The sequence below is a fragment of the Tetrahymena thermophila genome (genome assembly GCF_000189635.1).
Source record: "Tetrahymena thermophila SB210 genomic scaffold scf_8254584, whole genome shotgun sequence".
Lineage (NCBI taxonomy): Eukaryota > Ciliophora > Oligohymenophorea > Hymenostomatida > Tetrahymenidae > Tetrahymena > Tetrahymena thermophila.
The window spans coordinates 138,680-159,782 of NW_002476355.1; the positions used below are offsets into that span (position 1 = coordinate 138,680).

Below are 21,103 nucleotides of genomic sequence, written 5' to 3' on the forward strand. Positions count from 1 at the left end.
TAGTAGATAGATAATGGAAATTTTTGGAAACTTTAATTAGTTTTTTTATGATTTTGCAAGATTTAATTTAATATCTAATACAATTAATATAAATTAAACGTTGATTAAAAACTTTTCTTATTTAAGTAATCTAAAAGTTTATTACTAAACAAACAAAATAAAAAACAACCAAATAACAAAAAAAGTTAAAGAAATAAAAATTTATTCTTTTTTCAACCATTCATTTATTAATTTACTATCTTATTAAGATTCAATTAATTTTTTATTGAGAATAAAAGGATAATTTGCTTATTTAAAATCTCAAAAGATTAAGTTCAATTAGTCATCAAAAATAAATTAAAAAAAAAATAATAATTTATCTAAAACATTTAAAGAAAAATCTATAAGGTTAAAAGAAAATGCTTTGCGCACAAACATAGGTAATATATTCAGACTTTCTTTTAAAATATTTACATTTTTACTTATTTATATCTTTTTTAGTCAGAAATTACTAGATTTCAAGTAAGAAAAACTTTTCAGAAGCACTCAAATTCCTTTGAAAAAATAGCTAATCCTTTTGATTTAAAAGATTTGAATATGTCTGGTAAGTAAACTAAACAAAAATACTCATTTTATGAGGGTTTGTCTTAAACTAAAAAATAGATACTGATAAACTCCTGGAGATAAAAAGGTTCCAAATATGTTTTAGATAAAATAGAGAAGTTAAAACAAACTAATTGCTTTAGGAGATAAGATCTTTTGAAAGGAGGTGGTAATTGCTGCAGTAATTAGAATTAATCTTTAGATAAATATAGCATTTACTAAGCTATTGATGAAGCAAAATTTTAAGAGACAGAAAATAATCATGGTATTGATGAGAATTTTAAAAGGTCATACAATAAAGTGAGAAAAAATACATAGTTTAAACAGATGGAGTAAATTTAAGGAAATGGAGAATAATCTGATGAAATAAAAAACATTTTGCAGAGATTGCTCCTGTGCAATAAAGATAAAATTACAACTAAAGTAAACACTTATAGATTTTATACTATTGAAATGTTTAATTTATGCATGAGTTATAGCTTAAGTGGAGTTGATTGCATACGCTTAGTTGATAATAGACAAATAATAGATTTGTTGGACAGCTTAGTAAGTCACTTTAAAAAAAATCTTGAACTATTCCCTTGTTTAGACTTATAGTTTATTTTTTCCTTTTTGTATGCTCTAAATGAAGAGGATTTTGACAAAAGGACTGATAAATATGATGAAATTTAATTGATCTCTGAATTTACAAAAATGGAAATGGTAGGTAAAATGAAGTCATTAATCCATTTAAAAAATATAGCAAATGATTAAATTGATGAAGAATAAGTCATTTCAAAGCTGAAAGAAGGAGCTTTTAATAGATAAAACTAACAATTAGAGAGTCCTTGGGAGATAGTTTAAAGGATTAGAGATAAGATCCTGTTTAGCAAAGATATCGTTGTAAGATAAATAGGAGTTATTTAGATAGAGAAAAAGCATAGTAAATAAGATGAGCTCTCTTTTTACATAAATAAATTTATTGAGTTAACTGAAATGTCTTCGAGTTCTTAGCTGAGTTACACAATCACTTATTTAATGATTTAGATTAGCTTCATTTTAGAAAGATTTATCGTGTTAGAAAATTAATAGGCAGGAACGTAGACTGCTCAATTGAGAAGTAAGGTTGGTGACAAAAGTTATGAAAAACTTATTTAAATACTTAAATAATTTTTCAAAAGCACTTAAGTATAGCAGCAAAGCTTTTTAAAATTTTCAGTTTAAGATATCTACTTTAGGTTTTTGTCAGTTAAAATTTTACTACAATTTTATGTCCTTAACTTTTAATAAGATGATCTCTTCATTCATCTTTTGTTTTGCTATTTGACAGAGAAAGACACTTAGATAAAGATTGTGTTTTAAAATAGTAAATAGTTTTGTCATGATTTAAAAGTAAAATTAGAATCGAAGGAAAAAGATAATTTAATTTAGCAAGTTATTCAATACTAGCAAGATAGATTAAAGAACCTCGAATCAAATAAAATTAGTAAAAGCGAAATTCAAAATATTGTTGATGAAATAAAGAGTGTGGATGATTTTATTTACAAAATTTCTCTCAGTTTGATCGAAAAATGGGAATTGGAGGCGAGATAGAGACTTGAAGCAGATATTGCTGACAAAAATGACATCCTACTTGAAGTTTAAGATCTTTATATAGATTAAAATATCTAATTTTTAGAAGGAAAAGACATTTTCGAAGAAAAAAATAAACTTGAAAGTATAAATGCTATTAATTTGATTAGAGAGTTCTTTTTAATTCCAAAGCAAAAGGATAGTGACTAACAGTGTAAAATACTAACAATCCTAGCAGAAGGAGGTACAGGAAAATCTATGTTAATCAAAAAATTAGAAACTGCCTTAATGAGGGAAAGAAGTAGCAGCAATCAATAGGAAAAAGAAAAAGGTAGTCATGAATTATTGAATAAAGATTATTCTTCAAAGAAAAAAGTGAATTTTATTCCTTTTATGGTGAAATGCAACTGTTTAACTGCTGATAATCCTTCATTAGAGGAATATTTCAAGTAACAAGGCTTGAGTATGAATGAAATTGAGTAGCTCTAGAAAATGGAAATACATAAGCTCATTTTGTTAGATGGGTATGATGAATTTACTGGAGATTACTTTAAAATTTACTAAAAACTGTAACTAAATAACTGGAAGAATACACTTTTTATTGTTTCATCAAGAATGGAAAAAATAACTTAGAATGATGCAAAAGTCTACTTTAGCGCCTATGACTAATAAGGAAATAGGGAAGAGTCATCTTATTGCATTGTTAAATTAAAAGAATTTGAAAAAAAAGATATTCTAGAATATTGTAATAAATTTTCTAACAAATTTTACTTACAACAAAAGCAAGTGGATACTTAGGATTAACAAGATCACATGAAGCTAAATAATGATGAAGATATTTCAGAATAATAAAAACAGTTTTATGATATTATGGAATAGTGCTTGAAGAATAACTAGCTAGAGAATCTTTTGTTCTTGCCAATTAACCTTTACTTGTTTACTAGACTAATTATTGGGAAGAGCTCCGAAGAAATTAAAGAAATGATAAAAAATATATCCGATCAGATTCAAATTTAGGACATTTTCTTCAAAGAGCAATTTAAAAGAGAAGCTATTGATTTTATTAACTAAAACGGACTAGATATTAGAAATTAATAGCTTCAAAATGAAATTTGCAATTCGTATTTCCTTTATTTCCAAACAATTGCGATGCAAATGTTCCAAAATAAAGGCAAGTAATCTAATTTCTTACAATTGTATAAGAATGAAATTAATTTTGAACTTTAGTAAATCCAGTTCTAATCTCTAAATTAAAAATATATCGAACCCTTAAAATATAAAATTTAGAACTACGTTAATACAAAGATCATAACAAGAGTCAAGGATGTTGAGATTGATTAGGATTTGTACTAGCAGGAAAAAGATTAAAACATGCAAATTATAGAATTTAAGCATAAATCTCTATATGAGTATTTTGCGGCTAGGGCTATGAAACATGACTTTGACCAACATAAAGAAGATATTTATAAATTAGATATGTCTAAGCTTAGTCAATTTAATATTAATAAAAGAATAATTATGACTACTCAAAAGAATGCCTCAGAGCAATAGATTCTTTTAAAATTATACAAAATCATCAAATCAGATATAGACTCAGAATCTTTTAAGTAAAATTATTTCTAAGAGGATATTGCTTTAACGAATAGATACATTCAGTATTTGAAAAAGTCTTAGATTTCTTAACCAAGCGAAAAAAGCTAGATAGATGTTGGATCTTCTAACTTATTATCAGCTCTCTTTTTGTCAAAGTTTTCTTTCCCTTCGTTAGAATTTTCCAAATGCTCCTTCTCTTAAGCTTATTTGCCAGGTCACTCTCGTAAGTGTGCAAATTTTTAAGATTGCAATCTAGAAAATTCCTTCTTAGAAAACTAATATTTTGAAAGGTTTGAAACATCTAACACCAAACACTCAGTAACAAGCTCAATTTAAAAGATATTTGCTTATGAAGATGTTTATACATTTTCAAATGCAATTTTTTACAAAGACACAATAATATCTATCACAAAAACAGGATATATTAATTAATTCTAGTTTATCTCAGACAAAGATTCATCTATTCATAAGAAACTTAGATCGAATTAAATTACAAGTACTTGTTTGAAATAAATTTATTTTGTGAGTAGCGAAGACATATTCCTAACTAGGACAGAAAAATCTCTTTTTGAGATTGATTGCAATTCTTTTGAAAAATTGAGAACCTTCTAATTTTCAGATAAGATAATTAACTTATAAATAAATAATTCAAATTATATTGTAACTTTAGCTAATGAATTAAACTATTTTGGTAATATCAAGGATGGCTTTAAATAATTAGATTAAATCCAAGGGTGTGTTTATCAATTTATAAACGACACAATTATCACGACTTAAAACAATATAATTTATTTTTACAATATTAAAAATCAGTAATTAATTAAATCTAGAGATTTTAATGACAGTAGTTTAAATATTTCTGCTATCTCTGCAGATGGAAAATATCTTGCAACAGTAAATCCAGATGGTTTATCATGTAATATCTACGATTTAAAGGAATTCGATTTAATAAAAATAATTGATGGCTATTCTCAGTAGATTACTTCAATAGCTTTTTCTAAAGATGGAAATCATTTTGCGAGTGGTTCTTTAGATTAAAATTGTAAAGTTTTTAATGTATAGAAATAGTTTGAGCTAGCTCACATATTTTAAGAAAACCCATCTGCAATATCTTCAGTTAGTTTTTCTCTAGATAACAAATATCTCTTATTGACTTATGAGTAGTCTTTGTGTGTATAGAGTGTAAAAAACAAATTTTTAAACTTAAAAAGAATAGAAGCTCATACTTAAATAATGAAAAGTATGGCTCTTTCGTCTGATGGGAAGTATCTTGCAACATGCTCTTTCGATAAAACCTGCATCATTTGGGATATGTAAAATGAATTTAATATGGTGCATTAAATTTAAGCGCATACTGAAAGTGTTAACTACATTACCTTTTCTCCTGATGGAAAATATTTAGCAACAATTTCATAAGATAAAACATGTAAAATTTGGGATGTTGATAACAAATTTTAGCTTTTCGATAAAATATAAGGTGATTAAATTAATATAGACTCTATTGCATTTTCAGCTGATGGAAAGTATTTAGCAGCAACCAACCTTGATAAAACTTTCAAAATTATGAAATTTGAAAAAGGATTTTAAACTATAAAAAAAATAGAAAATTAAAGCGCTTATGATTTTTACAGTAAAATAAAATTTTCTAGAGATATGAAATATTTGGGTGTAATTAAAGGCTCATATATATGTGAAATTTATGATGTGAGTAAAGGATTTGAATTAGTCAAAGAAATTTTGAATGTAAGCACATTTGCTTTCTCTCCTAATGGAAATTATTTAGCTACTGGTTGCTGGGAAAAATCTTGTAGGATCTATAGTGTTGAAAGAAACTTTGAATAAATTGCGATAACAGAAGAGCACAGTAAAGACATTACATCTATAGATTTTTCATAAGATGGTAAATATCTTGTAACTGGTTCCTCAGATACTACATGCAAAATATGGAGTATTGAAAAAGACTTTTAACTTATAAACACAACTTTTGGACATACTTAAAATATTTATTAAGTTGCATTTTCTGTCGATTCAAAATATTTAGTTTCACTCTCTGGCGATCAAACTTTTAAAATCTGGGGTCTTGATAAATAATTTGAGTACATAAAATCCCTAAAAGGACATGCTAATGCAATCACCTCAGCAATTTTTTCTCCAAGCTGCAAATATCTTATCACAAGCTCAGATGATTCAACTTGCAGAGTTTATGATACAGAAAAAGGGTTCGAAGTTATTAGTACAATTAATTAGCATGCATAAAAAGTTACTTCTGTTGACTTTTCCCCAGATGGTAAATATTTAGCAACAGTTTCGTGGGATTAAACATGCAAAATCTTTAATGCACTAAAGGAATTTGAGCTAGTTATTTCTATTTAAGCTCATGACTTCTTTATTTCTTATTGTAAATTTTCATAAGATGGAAAGTATCTAGCAACGTGTTCATGGGATTAATCTTGCAAAATATGGGACGTAAATAATGAATTCCAGTTATTACACACAATACGGGGACATTCACTAGAAATAATTTAAGTTACTTTTTCTTATGATGGCAAGTATCTTGCAACATGTTCTTTGGATGAAACTTGCAAGATTTGGAATGCTCAAAAAGAATTTGAAATCATTACCACAATTCAAGGGCACACATAAGGAGTTACTTCTGTTGCTTTTTCTAAAAATGGTAAATATTTTGTAACAGGATCTCTAGATAATTCTTTTAAAATATGGGAAGTATAGAATTAATTTTAACTCATAAAAACTATTGAACAACACACTCATACTGTATCTTCTATTTGTTTTTCATTAGATGATAAATTTCTTGCAACTGGCTCTGAAGATAAAACTTGTAAAATTTGGGATGTAGAAAATTAATTTGAGCTTACTTGCATAGTTGAAGGACACAGTAAGGATATTCTTCATATAAGCTTTTCTCCTGATGGAAGGTATCTCACCACTTCCTCTCAAGACATTTCAAGCAAAATTTGGACTACAAAAAAATTATCCTAATAAAAAAATTAAGATAATATAACTGCTTTAGCATATTCGACTGATGGAAAGTATATTGCAAGTTGCTCTGGAAATAATTAATGGAAAATTTGGGAATAATCTACCAACATGAATTTGAAAATTAGTAACCTAAAACCTTGCAATTCCTAATCAAACAATTAAATTGAATTCATCATAAATTCTGGTGTTAATAATAAGCATGAAAAGGCTGACAATGTAGCTTTAGGAAGTTTAAAAGAAGAAAAAATTAAATTCAATTTAATCTAACAAATTTAAAATTCCAAAAACTCCAACTTAAATAAAATAAGTTATTAATAATTATATGAATTATGATAAAATTAATTTCAGAATTTTTTTTCATATTTTATCTGTCTATTTTTGTTGAAATTTTTACATAAAAATATTTTTTAACAAGTTTTTATTTTTTAGTAATAATTTTGCAAATAATTTACATGAATTTTGTATTAATAAGTTTTGTTTTAGAATGTTAAAAACACTCTATATTATATAGTGTTTTATAAAAAGACGTGGAAGTTATTGATAATAAATTATTATTTACTTTTAAAATACACCTTTCTTCTTAGAGATTTTATTAAACTTTTTATTATATAGAGTAAAACAAAAATCTATTAACTTAGAAAAATATTAATTAATTGATTGATTATTCTGTATTTCAAATGTAATAAAATTGTAGAATATTTAATTATAAAGACGGACTATTTAATTAAGGTTATGATTTGCTTAACATCATTTTTAAATTATTCTAAAGAATTTATAGATAAAATATAAATAAAGAAAATACATATGATAAATTATTTATTTTTACCACAGCCTTATTTAAACCTAATTTTAATGATGTAATAATTAAAAACAAGCCACCTTTTATATTTTTATGCTTTAAGAAATATACTAGGTAAATTAATTACATTTTGTTTGAAGATACAATGAATTAATGTCAAATCTAAGTAATTTATAAATATATCAAAAATAATTAATTAGGAGTAGAAAAAAATTGCCTTTGATTGAAAATTGACTGTTTAATATTTTGTTTAAAAAGCGTTTAAAGGAGTAAAAAATATATTTATTTTACATTTTAAAAAAATTTTTACAATAAAAAAGTAAACTTTGAGGCATTTCATAGCTTAAATTTATAAATTGCTATTTTATTGCAAGAATGTAATCTATGATTAAAAGATATTGAAATATGATGAATAATTAAATATCTATTACACACACTTTTACAAAATATTTGAATATAGAGTCGCTTTAATAAGGTGATGTATTATTGTATTATTAAAGTAAAAATAATGTGACGGTAATTACTAATTAGAACTAAACACAGCTTAATCTTCAATCATATAGATAAAATCCAATCAAAAAGTATAAAAATATATTAATAATGATAAAATTGATATTTTGTTCTATTACTTTATTAATTAATTGCGATTAAAAATTACTTTTAATTAAAAAGCTGAAATACTAATATTTTATTCGTTTGTTTTTATACTAGGAATCTATCAAATTAAATAATAATAATTTATTAATTGATAAAAAAATACTTAAAATCAAAAGAAATTATTAAAAATTAAGATGAAACTCTAAATTCTTGCTTTCGTTGCTATTGCTACTGTTTTGGCAATTTATTCAATCAAATTATAAGGAAAACATCTTTAAGAAAATGTTCTTTATGATTAATTCAGTACAAACGACAAATGCAAAAAAATGTAAGCTAAATTAAGTGATCAATGCAAGTAAACAGCTCCTGCAAGTGAATTCTATCCTTGTTTAGAAAAACTTATGAGTGAAAATCGCTGTGATATTTTAGTTGAATATAAGTAAGTTATTGACTAAGACAAATATTGTGATTCAATTAAGAAGAGTGGTGAAGAAAAATGCAAAGACAGTAAAGATTATCAGAATTGCTTGGTTGATTACTTCAATACAGTTGAAAACGACTGTATTAGCTTAGTTCCAGTCAAATAATATGCTTTTGATAATGATGAATATTGCAATTCCTTAAAATCTAATATGGAAGAAGGATGTAAAAAAGAAGACTTACCTATCTAATGCTTATTTGATTTCTTGAAAATGAACGATTGTGTATCCGAAGTGCCATTAGATCCTAAAAATAATTGAAATATATAAATAAAACCTTAACTTATTTAAATTAAAAAATAAATATTTAAAGACTAAATAAAAATCATCCTTATGAAATTATTTTTTTTAAAAAATTAAATTTGAAAGGATATTTTATGATTACTTCACTCTAAAAAATCATTTTATATATTATATATAAACTTTGTATTAAACTTAGCTTTAAAGCTCAACATTAAATAGTTATTTTGAAAATTTAATCATTAAACAACTACTAAAATTTAGGATAAGCTATTTTTTAATTAAAATAATACAAATCATTATTATAAAAGAATTTAAAAAGATATTTTAAAGAATGCAGAAATATCATATTTAGCATTTATTTTTAGTAAGGAATTTTCAATTTTTATCAATCAAAAAATAGGTCAAAAAATTAAATAAAAATACTTTTTTTTTATTATTTAATAGTAATCAAACCACTCAAATTATTAATATCAAATCATTTCTAACTAAAGTCACGTGTAGGAATATTATTCTTAACATTATAAATTTGTTTTATTATTACTAAAATATTACTCATTTAAAAAATCAACTATATTGTTTGCTTATATGTATAGCCATTACTAAATCAATTTGTATATTAAATGTAATATATTTAATAAATATAAAATTGTGAAATGAAATTAAATGAGTTTTATTATGATACATTTTCTTAAACTTATATTTTTTTTTAAGCAATTTTTGAAAATCCTAAATTATATTAATTCCTTTAAGCAATATTTAGTTTTAAATGAAAAAATTTACAGATAACCAAAAATTTTACTTAAAGATTGATAATGATAAATTTTTAAATTAAATAAACATACATTTATATAACTACATAAAACATGTATATACTTAGAAATTAATTAGTGATCAAATATATCCTTAAATAATTTATATTTGGAGAAATTCATCTTTTTTCTTTTTGAACTCTATAAATGAAGTGTTTTTTATTATTAAGAATGGTTCTGTTTTGATTATTTTTAGGTTTTCTCTATGATAGGAGACAAACTAAAATTAAATAACAGATATTTAATTCTTTAAAATAAATTTATTCGGTTAATTATTTTATTATTTAATGATCATTAAATATATTTGTTTGTTTATTGTTTGTTTAATTATTTTAAAATTTGAATAATATGGTTTCCAAAATATAAAAAAAATTAATGTACTTTATTATATTACTCGTTAAAATTAATTCAAGATAATAGAAATCGTTTTTAAAGATACATAAGCAAAATTTAATAATTTATTAAATATTTCAAAACACAATTAAATAATTAATTAAAATACTACTGATTTATTGGTTGATTGATAATTAGATAGATAGATAAATGATTAACTTACAATTCCATTCAATTGAATTTAAAATTCCTTTAAAAGATAGCAAGAATCTTTCTATCATTGTTTAAGTAGGCAAATTATATTAATGATTGAAAAAATTATATTGTTGTTTCTTAAAAAAGTTTCCAAATCATGTCAAAAAGTCCACTTAACCTTTTTATTATGATGCTTCTAAAAACTATGGATTAATAAATCAGCTATTAAAATGCGATGAAATTATTTTAAATAGTGAAGAGGATCTTGCAACTCTTGAGATTGATGAAGAAGAAGGAGATGATATTATTATGCCTAAAAAGCAAAGGTTATTGGGAAAACAACTTATAAAACTAAAAAATGTAAAATCAATATACAGATAAGTAGAAATCATAAATTTAAGTGCAATAATTTAATATATCTTTAAAGGTTTAGCAAGGCACCTATTAGCTTACACTCAATTAAAATTTAGCAAAGATTAAATACTCATGCTCCTTTGGGTTGTCTAGAAATTCTTCAATCACATAAATTCCAACAAATAAGAGTAAAATAAAATACAAAACAATAAATTTTTAATATTTTAAAGCTAAAACATAATTGAAATTTTTATTAATTTTTTTATAAAAACTTTTTTATATATTTTTTTTAATTACTTCAGAAAAGTATATGACAGAGGAGGAAGACATAACTACATCAGATTAAAATGATATATTAAGTCTTAACAGGAATTTGGCAAGTATTCATGATAGAAAAAATTTAATTTAAGTGCAAAAGAAGAATCTAAACTAAATTGATGATGAGTACATCTTCGATGAATCAATGATAGATAAAAGTAAAAGAGATGTATCTATTTTAAGGATTAACACATCTGTATCAACTGATTATGGGTAGAATAATAGCATAAATCCCATAAATTAAAATAAAAATAAAGCTTTAATGTATCAATAAACATAATACTAGACTGCTCCTTTATCACCAATTGCTTCCTCAAGAGATCTTCAAAGCATTAAGTAAGCTAAGTAATAAAGAGTATTATAAAATATTGATTTCTTTATTTGAAAATGAAAAGGTAAAGCAATTAATTTTAAGAATTAGAAACTAGTTATTAGTATGTACCTTAAAAAGAGCAGTTAGCATAGAATACAATATTATTTACCAATTATGCCAAGATTTTGATTTCTTTAATATAGTAAGCTATTTTATAATTATCGTTAACTTAAAGCAACTTAATTATTTTAAAATTAAAAAGCTTTGTTTTTATAAATAACAAAACCTAATCGATTTAAAAATTAAAAAAAAATTTTATTTTGTTTGTTTGTTTGAATTTTTCAATCCTTATAATTTATCTTTTAAATAGATTTGAGATTAAAATTTTTATTAAATTTTAAGTTTGAAAACATATTTATTTAATGAGAGTATGAATTTTAATAAATGTTTAAATTAATTTTTAAATAGATTTTTGAAGTAAGTTTACTCTTGGGATAATGCCATTTTGAGTGTAGGATATGGTGTTGGAGTGACAATGTTTTTAACTTATTACAATATGTCACTAATTATCAGTTTTGTTTTAATCTATAAATTTCCTTAAATAATTGAATAGTAGCTCTACTATAAAAACAATGAGTGTCCAGAAGAAGATTTGTATAACTGGAATAAATTTTGTGAAGATTTTGCTAAATACATGCAAAATATAAAAGAAAATATCAATTCAAATTAATCAAGAGAAACTCTTTTTACAGCTTTCATTTACATTTTGGTTTTAGTAATTATGAATTCAATATTTAGTGTTTCAAAGATGTTTATCCTTCTTTTCTGGATTCATCTCTTTTCATACAACTACAATGGATATAAAATATGTAAAGTATTTCACTATGAAATATTTGGGCCTGTCATAGACTAAGCTTATTAACTTATTTCTAAAAGAGCTAACCTGGAATCTGATGAAATCCCAGATGAAAACGTTTAAAATCACCATCCTGAAGTCTACAAGCCATTTATCAACAATAAACCGTACTTTACATAACAAAATATAAGCTATTAAATTTGAAAATTAATTAGATGTTGAAATTTAATTGATCTTCTTATGTGGCTTATCAATTTTTAATTCCTTTTTTTTAATATTCTTGAATTCAAAATAAATATTAAGTTTAATTTTGTATATCAAAATTCTTTTAATATGCTTAAATTTAGAGAAGACATTCAATTATATGAGGTTTACGAAAACCAAAGAATAGTTTCTGGTTTAAGTTGGTAACCTTGCTAGTCTAATGGTAATAATTTTCTAATTAATAAAAATAATATATATTAACTATTTTAAAAGAGAGATTCCCTTGGAGTAATGAAGATGGAAGACAATAGCTTTCTAAGAACAGCACATAGATGCTCAACGAAAGATAGAAATGGTTGGAAAGTGAGTGGTAAATAGATATAAATGAGTTTACTGATGTTTACGGCTGGGAATATGCAAAAAGTTTTAATGAAGGGGTTTATTAAAAGACTTTTAAGTCAGAACATTAAGTTCGTCGTAGGAGATGGATTAGGAAAGCTATTTACTCAAGCAAGACTTAGTTATGATAAATTAAAAACAAAAATAAATACCTTAATTTCTTAATTAATATTCTATTAGAATTCATTGCTTAAAACATTAATTATAGCTTTAAAATCTTTAAAGATTAGAATTTTCAATTAATTAGTTTGGTCCTATCTCTCTCTTAATAGACTACTTAATTACTTACTTACTTACATTACAAGAAAAATATATTTAAATTTAGATATCAAATAAGTAGTTCAATATTTTTAATTATAATTTAAGCAAATAAATAATTAAGTATTCTTACTTCTTATAATTATATATGTCTAATTGCTTTAATTTTGTTAATAGATTAAAAACTAAGCCAAAAATAAATTGATTGTTAATAATTTAATCATAAAATATGAAATAAAAAATAGATTTTTCAATTAATTTTCATTCATTAATTGGTTGTCTTTCAAATAAATTTCTGATAATAGATAAGTGGTGAAAGAATGCTGAATAAATAGGCCACATTTTTAATAAATTCATTTAATAAGGAGCATTTTATTTATTTTTTTGTTTATTTATAATAAAAAATCAGCCCAATGTAATTTCTTTCTTTAAAGCGTCTACTTGAAACTTTTATTATAGACTCAATAGGAGCTCTTCGGCAAATATCAATATTGTTTAGATTATTCATATTATTAACGCGAGTTATTATCATTAATCATGTATAAATAATAATTAAATAACCAATTTTTATTAAATTAGAACCAAGATATTTGAAAAAAAAATCTTTAGTGCAAAAATATTAAAAGAAGAAGAAATTTGTTTATTTTGAAATAGCAAAAATGGGAGACAATAGAATGATGGAGACTAGTATGAATTCTTCTCAAGGTCCTAGAAAAATTCATCCAAGAAGAAAACCAACTGAAGCTGAAAAGCTATTTAAATGCTAATGCGGAAAATCTTATTTAAGTAATGAAAGTTTATACACTCATCGTAAAACAAAGCATCCTGATGAAATAGCCAAACCATATTAAGTTCCTCAAACTGGCGATGTAAACATAAACAATTTGGAGAGAGATGATAATGTTAAGAGAGTTATTGTGAATAACGACACTTTTAACATGCTAACAAAAAGTGCCTTTTTGAATTTTTTTAAAGAAATGAAAGAATTTGCTGACTCAGAGAAAGAAATACTTAAGCTCTTCCATTCAGAAAAAAAGGGATACACTCTTCTAAATATGCAATTTTTGGAATAAGGCAACTAGAAGTATTTAAATTATTTGATAAAGGCTTTGCGTTTAAATGAAAATATACCAGATATTAGAGATATCAGGCTCTTGAATGGCAAAGAAAATTAATGGTTTAATATAAATATTATAACTTCCTCATTAGCGGGAAGGACTAGCAACTTTGCTGGCTTGGGTAAGTAAGATAGTTTTGATTTGGGTATGAACCCTTCTTTAGGGATTGGTAATTTCATAGGAGGAACAGGCATGACTGAAAGTTACAACGGCGTATAAAACATTGATTTAGGCTTAGATACTTCAATCAAAGACCCAAACTTTTTAAATATGAGTGAATGGGGCTAATAAGATTAGCGTTAAAACAATTTAACAATGATTTCTTCAGACAATAATCCCAACAAAATGTAGTAAGTGAAATTAGAAGACATTCCAGAATACTATCGTGATTTTTACACCATCGCAAAAGAAATTATAAAGCCGATGACTGAAAAGTTTGCAATGGAAATGTGTTATTTATTTGATAAGTTGATTGAAATGAGTTCATAATAATTAAATGCTAAAATGCAAGAATACAAGGAAAAAAATTAAGTCATTCTTTTGCAACTCATATAATCAGAACAAAACTTATTCCCTAAATTCAATGGTCTTTCCAAAGTTAATAGAGAGTCTTTAATTGAAAAATTCTTATTTAATCTTGCCCATCTCTTCTAAACAAGTGAGCCTGCTCCTAATCAATGATATAAAAACATAAAAAAATACAAAATAATTTATTTATTCATAAAATGCTAATAACAAGCAAACAAACAAACAAACAAAATATAGTATTTATTAGAGTAATCCTTATTTCAATATTCTTTAATCTCAATGTTTTTACTTTTATATATTAATTTCTTTACTTTTAAATGAGTATTTATTTCTCAAATTAATTATTTTATTTGTCAAAAACTTAAAAAAATTTATTGTAAAAAATTCATTTTTTTAATAAATAAAATATTGGTGTTAATTAATTTTTTCAATTTTTGATAAAATTAATAGCTTTTTTTTTCAAAACACGGTAAAAAGTATTTTAATTTTCTTTATGTTTGCAAAAGAATTGTTTTATAAAAAAAGGAGTTTGCTTTGTATTTTTATTTTATTATTGCTGATTTGTTTTATTTATTAAAAGTTGTAATCATTTTTATAAATTGCTTTAAATTTGTCATTGTTTATTTGCTTATTTTATTGTTGCAGACATAGTTAGTTGCTTTCTTTAATGAATGAAAAATCTTTAAATATAAATTATAGATTTGAAATAAAATCATCTAAATTTGGCAATTAATTTATTTAAAATAAAAAGTAGTAGTTTGTTAATTTATTAAAAAGAAGATAGTTTGTTTTTTTTCATTTAAAAACGAATAGAAAGGAGAAAATGGAAAAGTAATTTGACGTTTTGATAAAAAGATTAAATAACCTTGAGACAATTTTAGGAGAAAATTTGAATATTCAAAACGAGCAAAATGGGGGAGAAATTATTAATCCACTTGTAGATAAATTAAATAAGGCAGAAATAAAATTAAAAGATATAATTAGCAATGTCATAAATGGCGCAACATTTGTTTAAGGATAGAATACAGAGATTAGCAAATCAAGTAAATTAATATGAAAATGAAAAACAAACATAAAAAAATGATTAATTAAAAATTAAATAGTTCAAAGCATAAATGAGTTTTTAAGAAACAGCGAAATGAAATATGCAACAGCAATTATTGGAAGCAAAAATAGAGCAGATTTGTTATTAAGATAAGAATAAGAAATTCTTTAGGTAATTGAATTATTAGAGTAAATAGAAAAAAATAGAAAAATGATTTCTTTCGATCCCATCCTACAAGTAGAAGAAAAGAAAAAAATGGTAGAAGCTTTTGAGTTTATGAGTGAAATTTCAAGTTAAGGAGGTCCATTAAAAGTAAACAAAACTAGTGACTAAACAATAGCAGAGACTTATATATAGCAAAATGAAGATATAGAACAGCTAATTAAAGATTAGGCAGATATTATAGATACAATTAATAAAAAATTCCTTTATTTTGATGCAGTCTTGACTCAATTAGAAAACAAAAAATGAATTTAAATTTTATATCTCATTGTTTAGTGTTTATTTGATAAATAAAAACTATTTTAATTATTTCTAGGAAAATATTTCTTTCTCAAAAAAAAGCAGCAGTAAAAATAATAATTTAAGAATCATTTACAGATTCATTTTTTTTATTTTACTTTAATTGATACATACATGATTAGAGTAAGAAATACTCACATCAGGACAAATGATAAAGTAGAAGATTCTATTAATTCTGTGATTGATACAATCAAATTCTAGTTTAAAACAATTTTAAAAAGCTTAATAAAATTATCATTTAAATATTAAGCTTATGTTATAATGGAATAATGATAAAAATTAAAAATCCTAAAGAAATAAAAAACCTTATTATTTTTAATTTTTTTGAAATTTAATCAATTTATAATTTTTAAAATAAAAAACGAGTTTTCCATTTTTAATAATTTTAATATTAGGAAACTAAATTCTAAAATATACATTTTTGTTTATAAGGGTAAATAGAATTTAAATTAAATAGGTAATTAATTAGATTATCTACTAATTCACATTTTTGGGAGATGTAGAAAAAAAAGGAGTTTTGAAAAGAAAAGAAACTTATTATAGAAATATAGAAAATTATTATAAAAAGCAAAACAAAAATTAATTAATTAATTAATTATTAAAAGATAAACAGGAGATAATTTCTGTTTTATTTTGTTTTTTTGATTGACTGATTGATTAATACATACATATATCTTAAAATATAAGCATCAAAATAAAGTAAAGTCTAAAAATTAAAAAATATCAATTATATAATTTTTTGTATATAAAATAAATGCGAAAATTAGCAAATATTTTGTTTATTTTTCTATGATTGCAAATTAGTTTGTACTACAGCGGTGACATTTCGAAGCAAATATTAAATAGTACTAATAATACAACTAGCTATTTTAATTAATTTATTTCAATAAACTACTATTTATTTTCTAATTGTTTTATGTATGTATGAATGTATGAATGCATATAGTATATATAGGTAAATACATGGATTTAAATGGAAAATCAATTAAATGAAAAGGAAATTGTTGGGAGGGATACCAATTATAATAATAATAATCCCAATTATAAAAATAACAACTAATTCTAAATTATATTGATAGATTAATTAAATAATAAATTAACCAAATCAACTATTTATTTAATTAAGAAGAAAGAAAGATTGTTTGTTTGTTTCTTGAGTGCAAAAAGGAACGAGCTTTTATATACTCATTGATTCAATAAGAAACAAGCGTATTTAGTAAATAAATATAAAATCAAAAGGAAACTAACTAACTCTTTAATGTCTTTAAAAGATTTTTAAATAGTCTAAAAGCTAGGTAAAGATAAATCAAAACAATTTAATAGATTTTACAATTGACTTCCATAATTAAAAATAAGGCGAGGGAGCTTATAGCAGCGTTTATAAAGTAAAGAGGTATGGTGATGGCCAAGAATATGCTCTCAAAAAGGTGAAACTATAAAATTTAAGTGAAAAAGAAAAATAAAATGCCTTAAATGAAGTTAGAATACTTGCCTCAATTCGCGCAAATAATATTGTTGGATATAAAGAGGCCTTTTTAGACGAAATGTCTAATTCTCTATGGTAAACACTTAAACCTCTTTCATCATGATCTATATTTTTAATAAACATTATCTTTTAAATGCTCTGCAGATATTTAAATAATCAATTTTATAAACTCATAAAATGAGCTATTGTCATAGCTTGAAAGTTATTCAAGATTAACTGCAAAGAATTTTTTAGGATGAGTATATGTTTAGAATTTAAGAATTACTTTTTGTATTAATAGTATCATTATGGAATATGCTAATAATGGCGATCTTTTTCAAAAAATAGTTGACCATTAAAAGAAAGGCCAGCTATTCCCTGAGTAGGAGATATGGAACATCTTTATACAAGTATTAAAACGTTATTTAAAAAAAAAGACTTTCAATCAATATATTAATTTTCATTTATTTAAAAGATGGTGAAGGGCATCAAATCTTTACATGATTTGAAAATTTTTCACCGTGATCTGAAGGTAATTTATTAATTAATTAATGCTCATATTTAAGATTTGATCCAAATTATCATAACTCCTTTCAAATCAATTTATCAGAATAATTAAATTATTGGTGATGCATATAATTAATACTGACTTGCTTGTTTCTTACCAAAATCTAATTATAGATAGCAAAAAAATAATAAATTTAATAAAAAGCAACTTCCATCTATCATTTATTTTTTTATTTATTTGCTTATCCTGCTAAACTGATAAATCAATCAGCTATTAAAATATTTAATTTATCTTAAGTTATTTCATATGTTTTATTTTATAAAATTAAGAGTGCCAATGTGTTTTTGAATAAAGATGGCACAGTCAAATTAGGTGACATGAATGTTTCAAAAGTTGCCAAAAAGGGTTTACTCTATACTCAAACAGGAACACCTTACTATGCAAGGTATTTCATTTAAAATTAAAAAGAAATCTTTATTTATATATCTAATAAAGTCCAGAAGTATGGAAAGATTAGCCCTATGATGCAAAATCTGATATTTGGTCACTCGGTTGTGTCTTATACGAGATGACTACACTCAAACCACCCTTTAGAGCAGAAGATATGGAGGGTTTATACAAAAAAGTTATAAGAGGATACTATCCTAGAATTCCTCCTCATTTCTCATAAGACCTTGCTAATGTTATCAGAGCACTGCTTTAAGTAGCTCCTCACTTAAGGCCATCAGCAGGTATTTTAAACCATAATTAATTCATATTTGTATACTCATAGATCATCAAAAATAAAAAAAATATTTTTTGTCATTTTTATTAAACAAAATAACATTTTTCAAAGAGAAAATATTTAAAATAATAATAAATTTTTGAAAAAGTTTAGATAAGCAATTTTTGGCCAGTTAAATTTTAAAAAATAAAGATTTTCAATTAATTAATTACAAGTTTTTAATAGAAATATTTAATAAACTGATTAGACGATTAATTTTATCAATTAAACTAATTATATTTATTTTTAAATGATTTTAGACAAGATACTTTAGTTACCAGCTGTCATCAAAAGAGTAAATGATAGCCACCTCCTTGAAGTTGATGAAGGAGTTCCCTTCTTGTTGACAACAATCAGAGTTCCTAAAAATTTACATTACCTTACGGATAGGCTTCCTAAACCTAACTATGCCCCATTAAAAATGAAAAAAATTGAAAAGTAAAGGTTTTTATAAACCTTAGCTGGTTACAGAGGTGAAAGAAACGCCAGTCCAATGGATGACGATGAATAATCTTAAGCTAGTTAAATCATAACTTAAACTCAAACACAGTAATAAGAAAAAGGTTAGCAGTAAATACTTCATCTTCCCAAAATAAATCCTAAGGTACAAAAGAATCTACCTTCTGCTTAGGCAGCTCCAACGTAGGATACTGGGTCACATAACAATAGCCAGCTTATAAGTAATAACAATAATAATGGTAGCAGTAACTATATAGGTTCAAACCATAAAGATAAGGATAGTGATGCTAATTCGATTAACCAGTCAATAATTAACGATCACAATAGCATCAAAAAGAAGAAAAAGAAATAACCTGAATACGATTAAAATTCTTCTGTAGTTAGTGCTACAAACATTAATAAAGATATAAGTTTACTAATTTCTTCACCATAAAATGCAGGAGCAAACCAATAAAACAAACCATAAAAGAAGGATTACAATGATAAAGTAAATTAATTTATTATTATTTTTATAAAACAAATATAAAAATCTTATTTAATTAATTTAGTAAAAGTATGAAGTCCTTGAAGTTATAAGACAAATAAAATACTATGATTATCCATAGTAAGGAGCCCCAAAAGGATCAAAATAGTACCAATAAAGCTCTTAAGGCTCCATATAAAGTTTGGCACAAGTTCAAGGTTAAAGTGTACATCAACATCAAGCACAATATGATTCCCTTTCCCCAAACAGAAGAAAAAAGAATGATAACTTAAATCTTTTAGACATAGAAGGTGAGTCAAAACCCCTCTTAAAAAAGAATCGTAAAAATCCTTCAATCCACAATTCTCCAAATAATAAATATGATGATATTTCTGTGAGGTAATCTTAATAAAAAAATATAAAAATTAAAATTTATAAATTGATATTTAAAAAAAAAATGATTCTAATTAATTTAATTATAAAAAGCTCAAAAAATCCAGTTTTAGAAGAAAGTAATAAATTACCATCAATTGGCATTACAAAACTTCCAAAGATATAAGGATTAGCCGGTAATCAAGGAATTGATAGTAAATTATTAGCAATATAGTAACCTAAAATTGTAAATGACAAAGAAAACTAGAAGATAAGAGAGATTTCTAGAGCTTATAAAGTGAATATAAATTAACTAGATGATATAAAAGACAGGTACAGATCTATTAAAAGAATGGAGTAATCTAAGAGTAAACAATATGTGTTGAAGAATTCTAGTCTTCCTAGCAGTAATTAATAATAATTAGAAATAGGAGGTAACTAAAAATACTATAATTATTCTCTCGTTGATCCCTCAAGTGGATAACATTCAAAAAACAAGTGAGTTATAAAAGAATTAAATAAATAAATAAAAAACAAACAAACAATCAATCAAAAAGAATGCTATCTATGAATAAATATCCTCTAACATTTTTCGTTAAAACAAGTTAAAAGCAAGCTTTAAATAAATTAATATATAAAATCCATACTTAATTTGAGTTTTTCTTCATACTTTAAAATTATTTATAAATTGTAGTCTTTCTGTCTGAAATTAGTAATATGAAAATAGAATTAACTAACAATAACAACTCATTTGCCAATTTCATTTAGCATTTAGTGTAAGTACAAGTAAATAATTAACAAGTGCTAGCTAGACCATTAATTATAATTTATTATAAATTAATTATTCTTATTTATACAAAATAATTAAAATCTCTTTGTGCTATTCATTCCAAGTTAGAATTACAATGTTCTATTTTTGTTATTAAATTTGTGTGTGGTTTAAGCAAACAAAACATTTGCTAATTTTATTTTGCTTC

The 21,103-nt window shown here is 23.9% G+C and overlaps 6 protein-coding genes across 6 annotated transcripts; all 6 read left to right on the forward strand. All coding sequences in view use genetic code 6, as the record gives it.

Annotated features, from left to right (window-relative positions):
- Positions 1-398: 398 nt before the first annotated feature.
- Positions 399-7,059, forward strand: TTHERM_00628500 (WD domain, G-beta repeat protein; the record flags this gene model as incomplete). Its single annotated transcript, XM_001019536.2, has 2 exons — positions 399-419; positions 481-7,059. 2 exons carry the CDS (start codon positions 399-401, stop codon positions 7,057-7,059), a joined length of 6,600 nt encoding a protein of 2,199 aa, XP_001019536.2.
- Positions 7,060-8,316: 1,257 nt separating this feature from the next.
- On the forward strand, positions 8,317-8,862 carry TTHERM_00628490 (hypothetical protein; the record flags this gene model as incomplete). The annotated part of the gene is made up of 1 exon (XM_001019535.1): positions 8,317-8,862. The coding sequence occupies one exon, from the start codon at positions 8,317-8,319 to the stop codon at positions 8,860-8,862; it is 546 nt and encodes a 181-aa protein (XP_001019535.1).
- Positions 8,863-10,196: 1,334 nt separating this feature from the next.
- Positions 10,197-12,753, forward strand: TTHERM_00628480 (transmembrane protein, putative; the record flags this gene model as incomplete). Its single annotated transcript, XM_001019534.2, has 8 exons — positions 10,197-10,274; positions 10,329-10,541; positions 10,609-10,723; positions 10,838-11,189; positions 11,249-11,368; positions 11,635-12,189; positions 12,370-12,449; positions 12,500-12,753. The coding sequence occupies 8 exons, from the start codon at positions 10,197-10,199 to the stop codon at positions 12,751-12,753; spliced, it is 1,767 nt and encodes a 588-aa protein (XP_001019534.2).
- A 789-nt stretch (positions 12,754-13,542) lies between these two features.
- On the forward strand, positions 13,543-14,682 carry TTHERM_00628470 (zinc finger, C2H2 type family protein; the record flags this gene model as incomplete). The annotated part of the gene is made up of 1 exon (XM_001019533.3): positions 13,543-14,682. The coding sequence occupies one exon, from the start codon at positions 13,543-13,545 to the stop codon at positions 14,680-14,682; it is 1,140 nt and encodes a 379-aa protein (XP_001019533.1).
- Positions 14,683-15,191: 509 nt separating this feature from the next.
- TTHERM_00628450 (hypothetical protein) lies at positions 15,192-16,355 on the forward strand. Its single transcript, XM_001019531.2, has 2 exons — positions 15,192-15,572; positions 15,633-16,355. The coding sequence occupies exons 1-2, from the start codon at positions 15,197-15,199 to the stop codon at positions 16,043-16,045; spliced, it is 789 nt and encodes a 262-aa protein (XP_001019531.2). The 5' UTR covers positions 15,192-15,196; the 3' UTR covers positions 16,046-16,355.
- Positions 16,356-17,354: 999 nt separating this feature from the next.
- Positions 17,355-20,628, forward strand: TTHERM_00628440 (plant dual-specificity MAP kinase kinase family domain protein; the record flags this gene model as incomplete). The annotated part of the gene is made up of 9 exons (XM_001019530.2): positions 17,355-17,391; positions 17,453-17,657; positions 17,863-17,971; positions 18,037-18,093; positions 18,399-18,514; positions 18,565-18,800; positions 19,093-19,778; positions 19,840-20,153; positions 20,241-20,628. The coding sequence occupies 9 exons, from the start codon at positions 17,355-17,357 to the stop codon at positions 20,626-20,628; spliced, it is 2,148 nt and encodes a 715-aa protein (XP_001019530.2).
- Between the last annotated feature and the right edge of the window lie 475 nt (positions 20,629-21,103).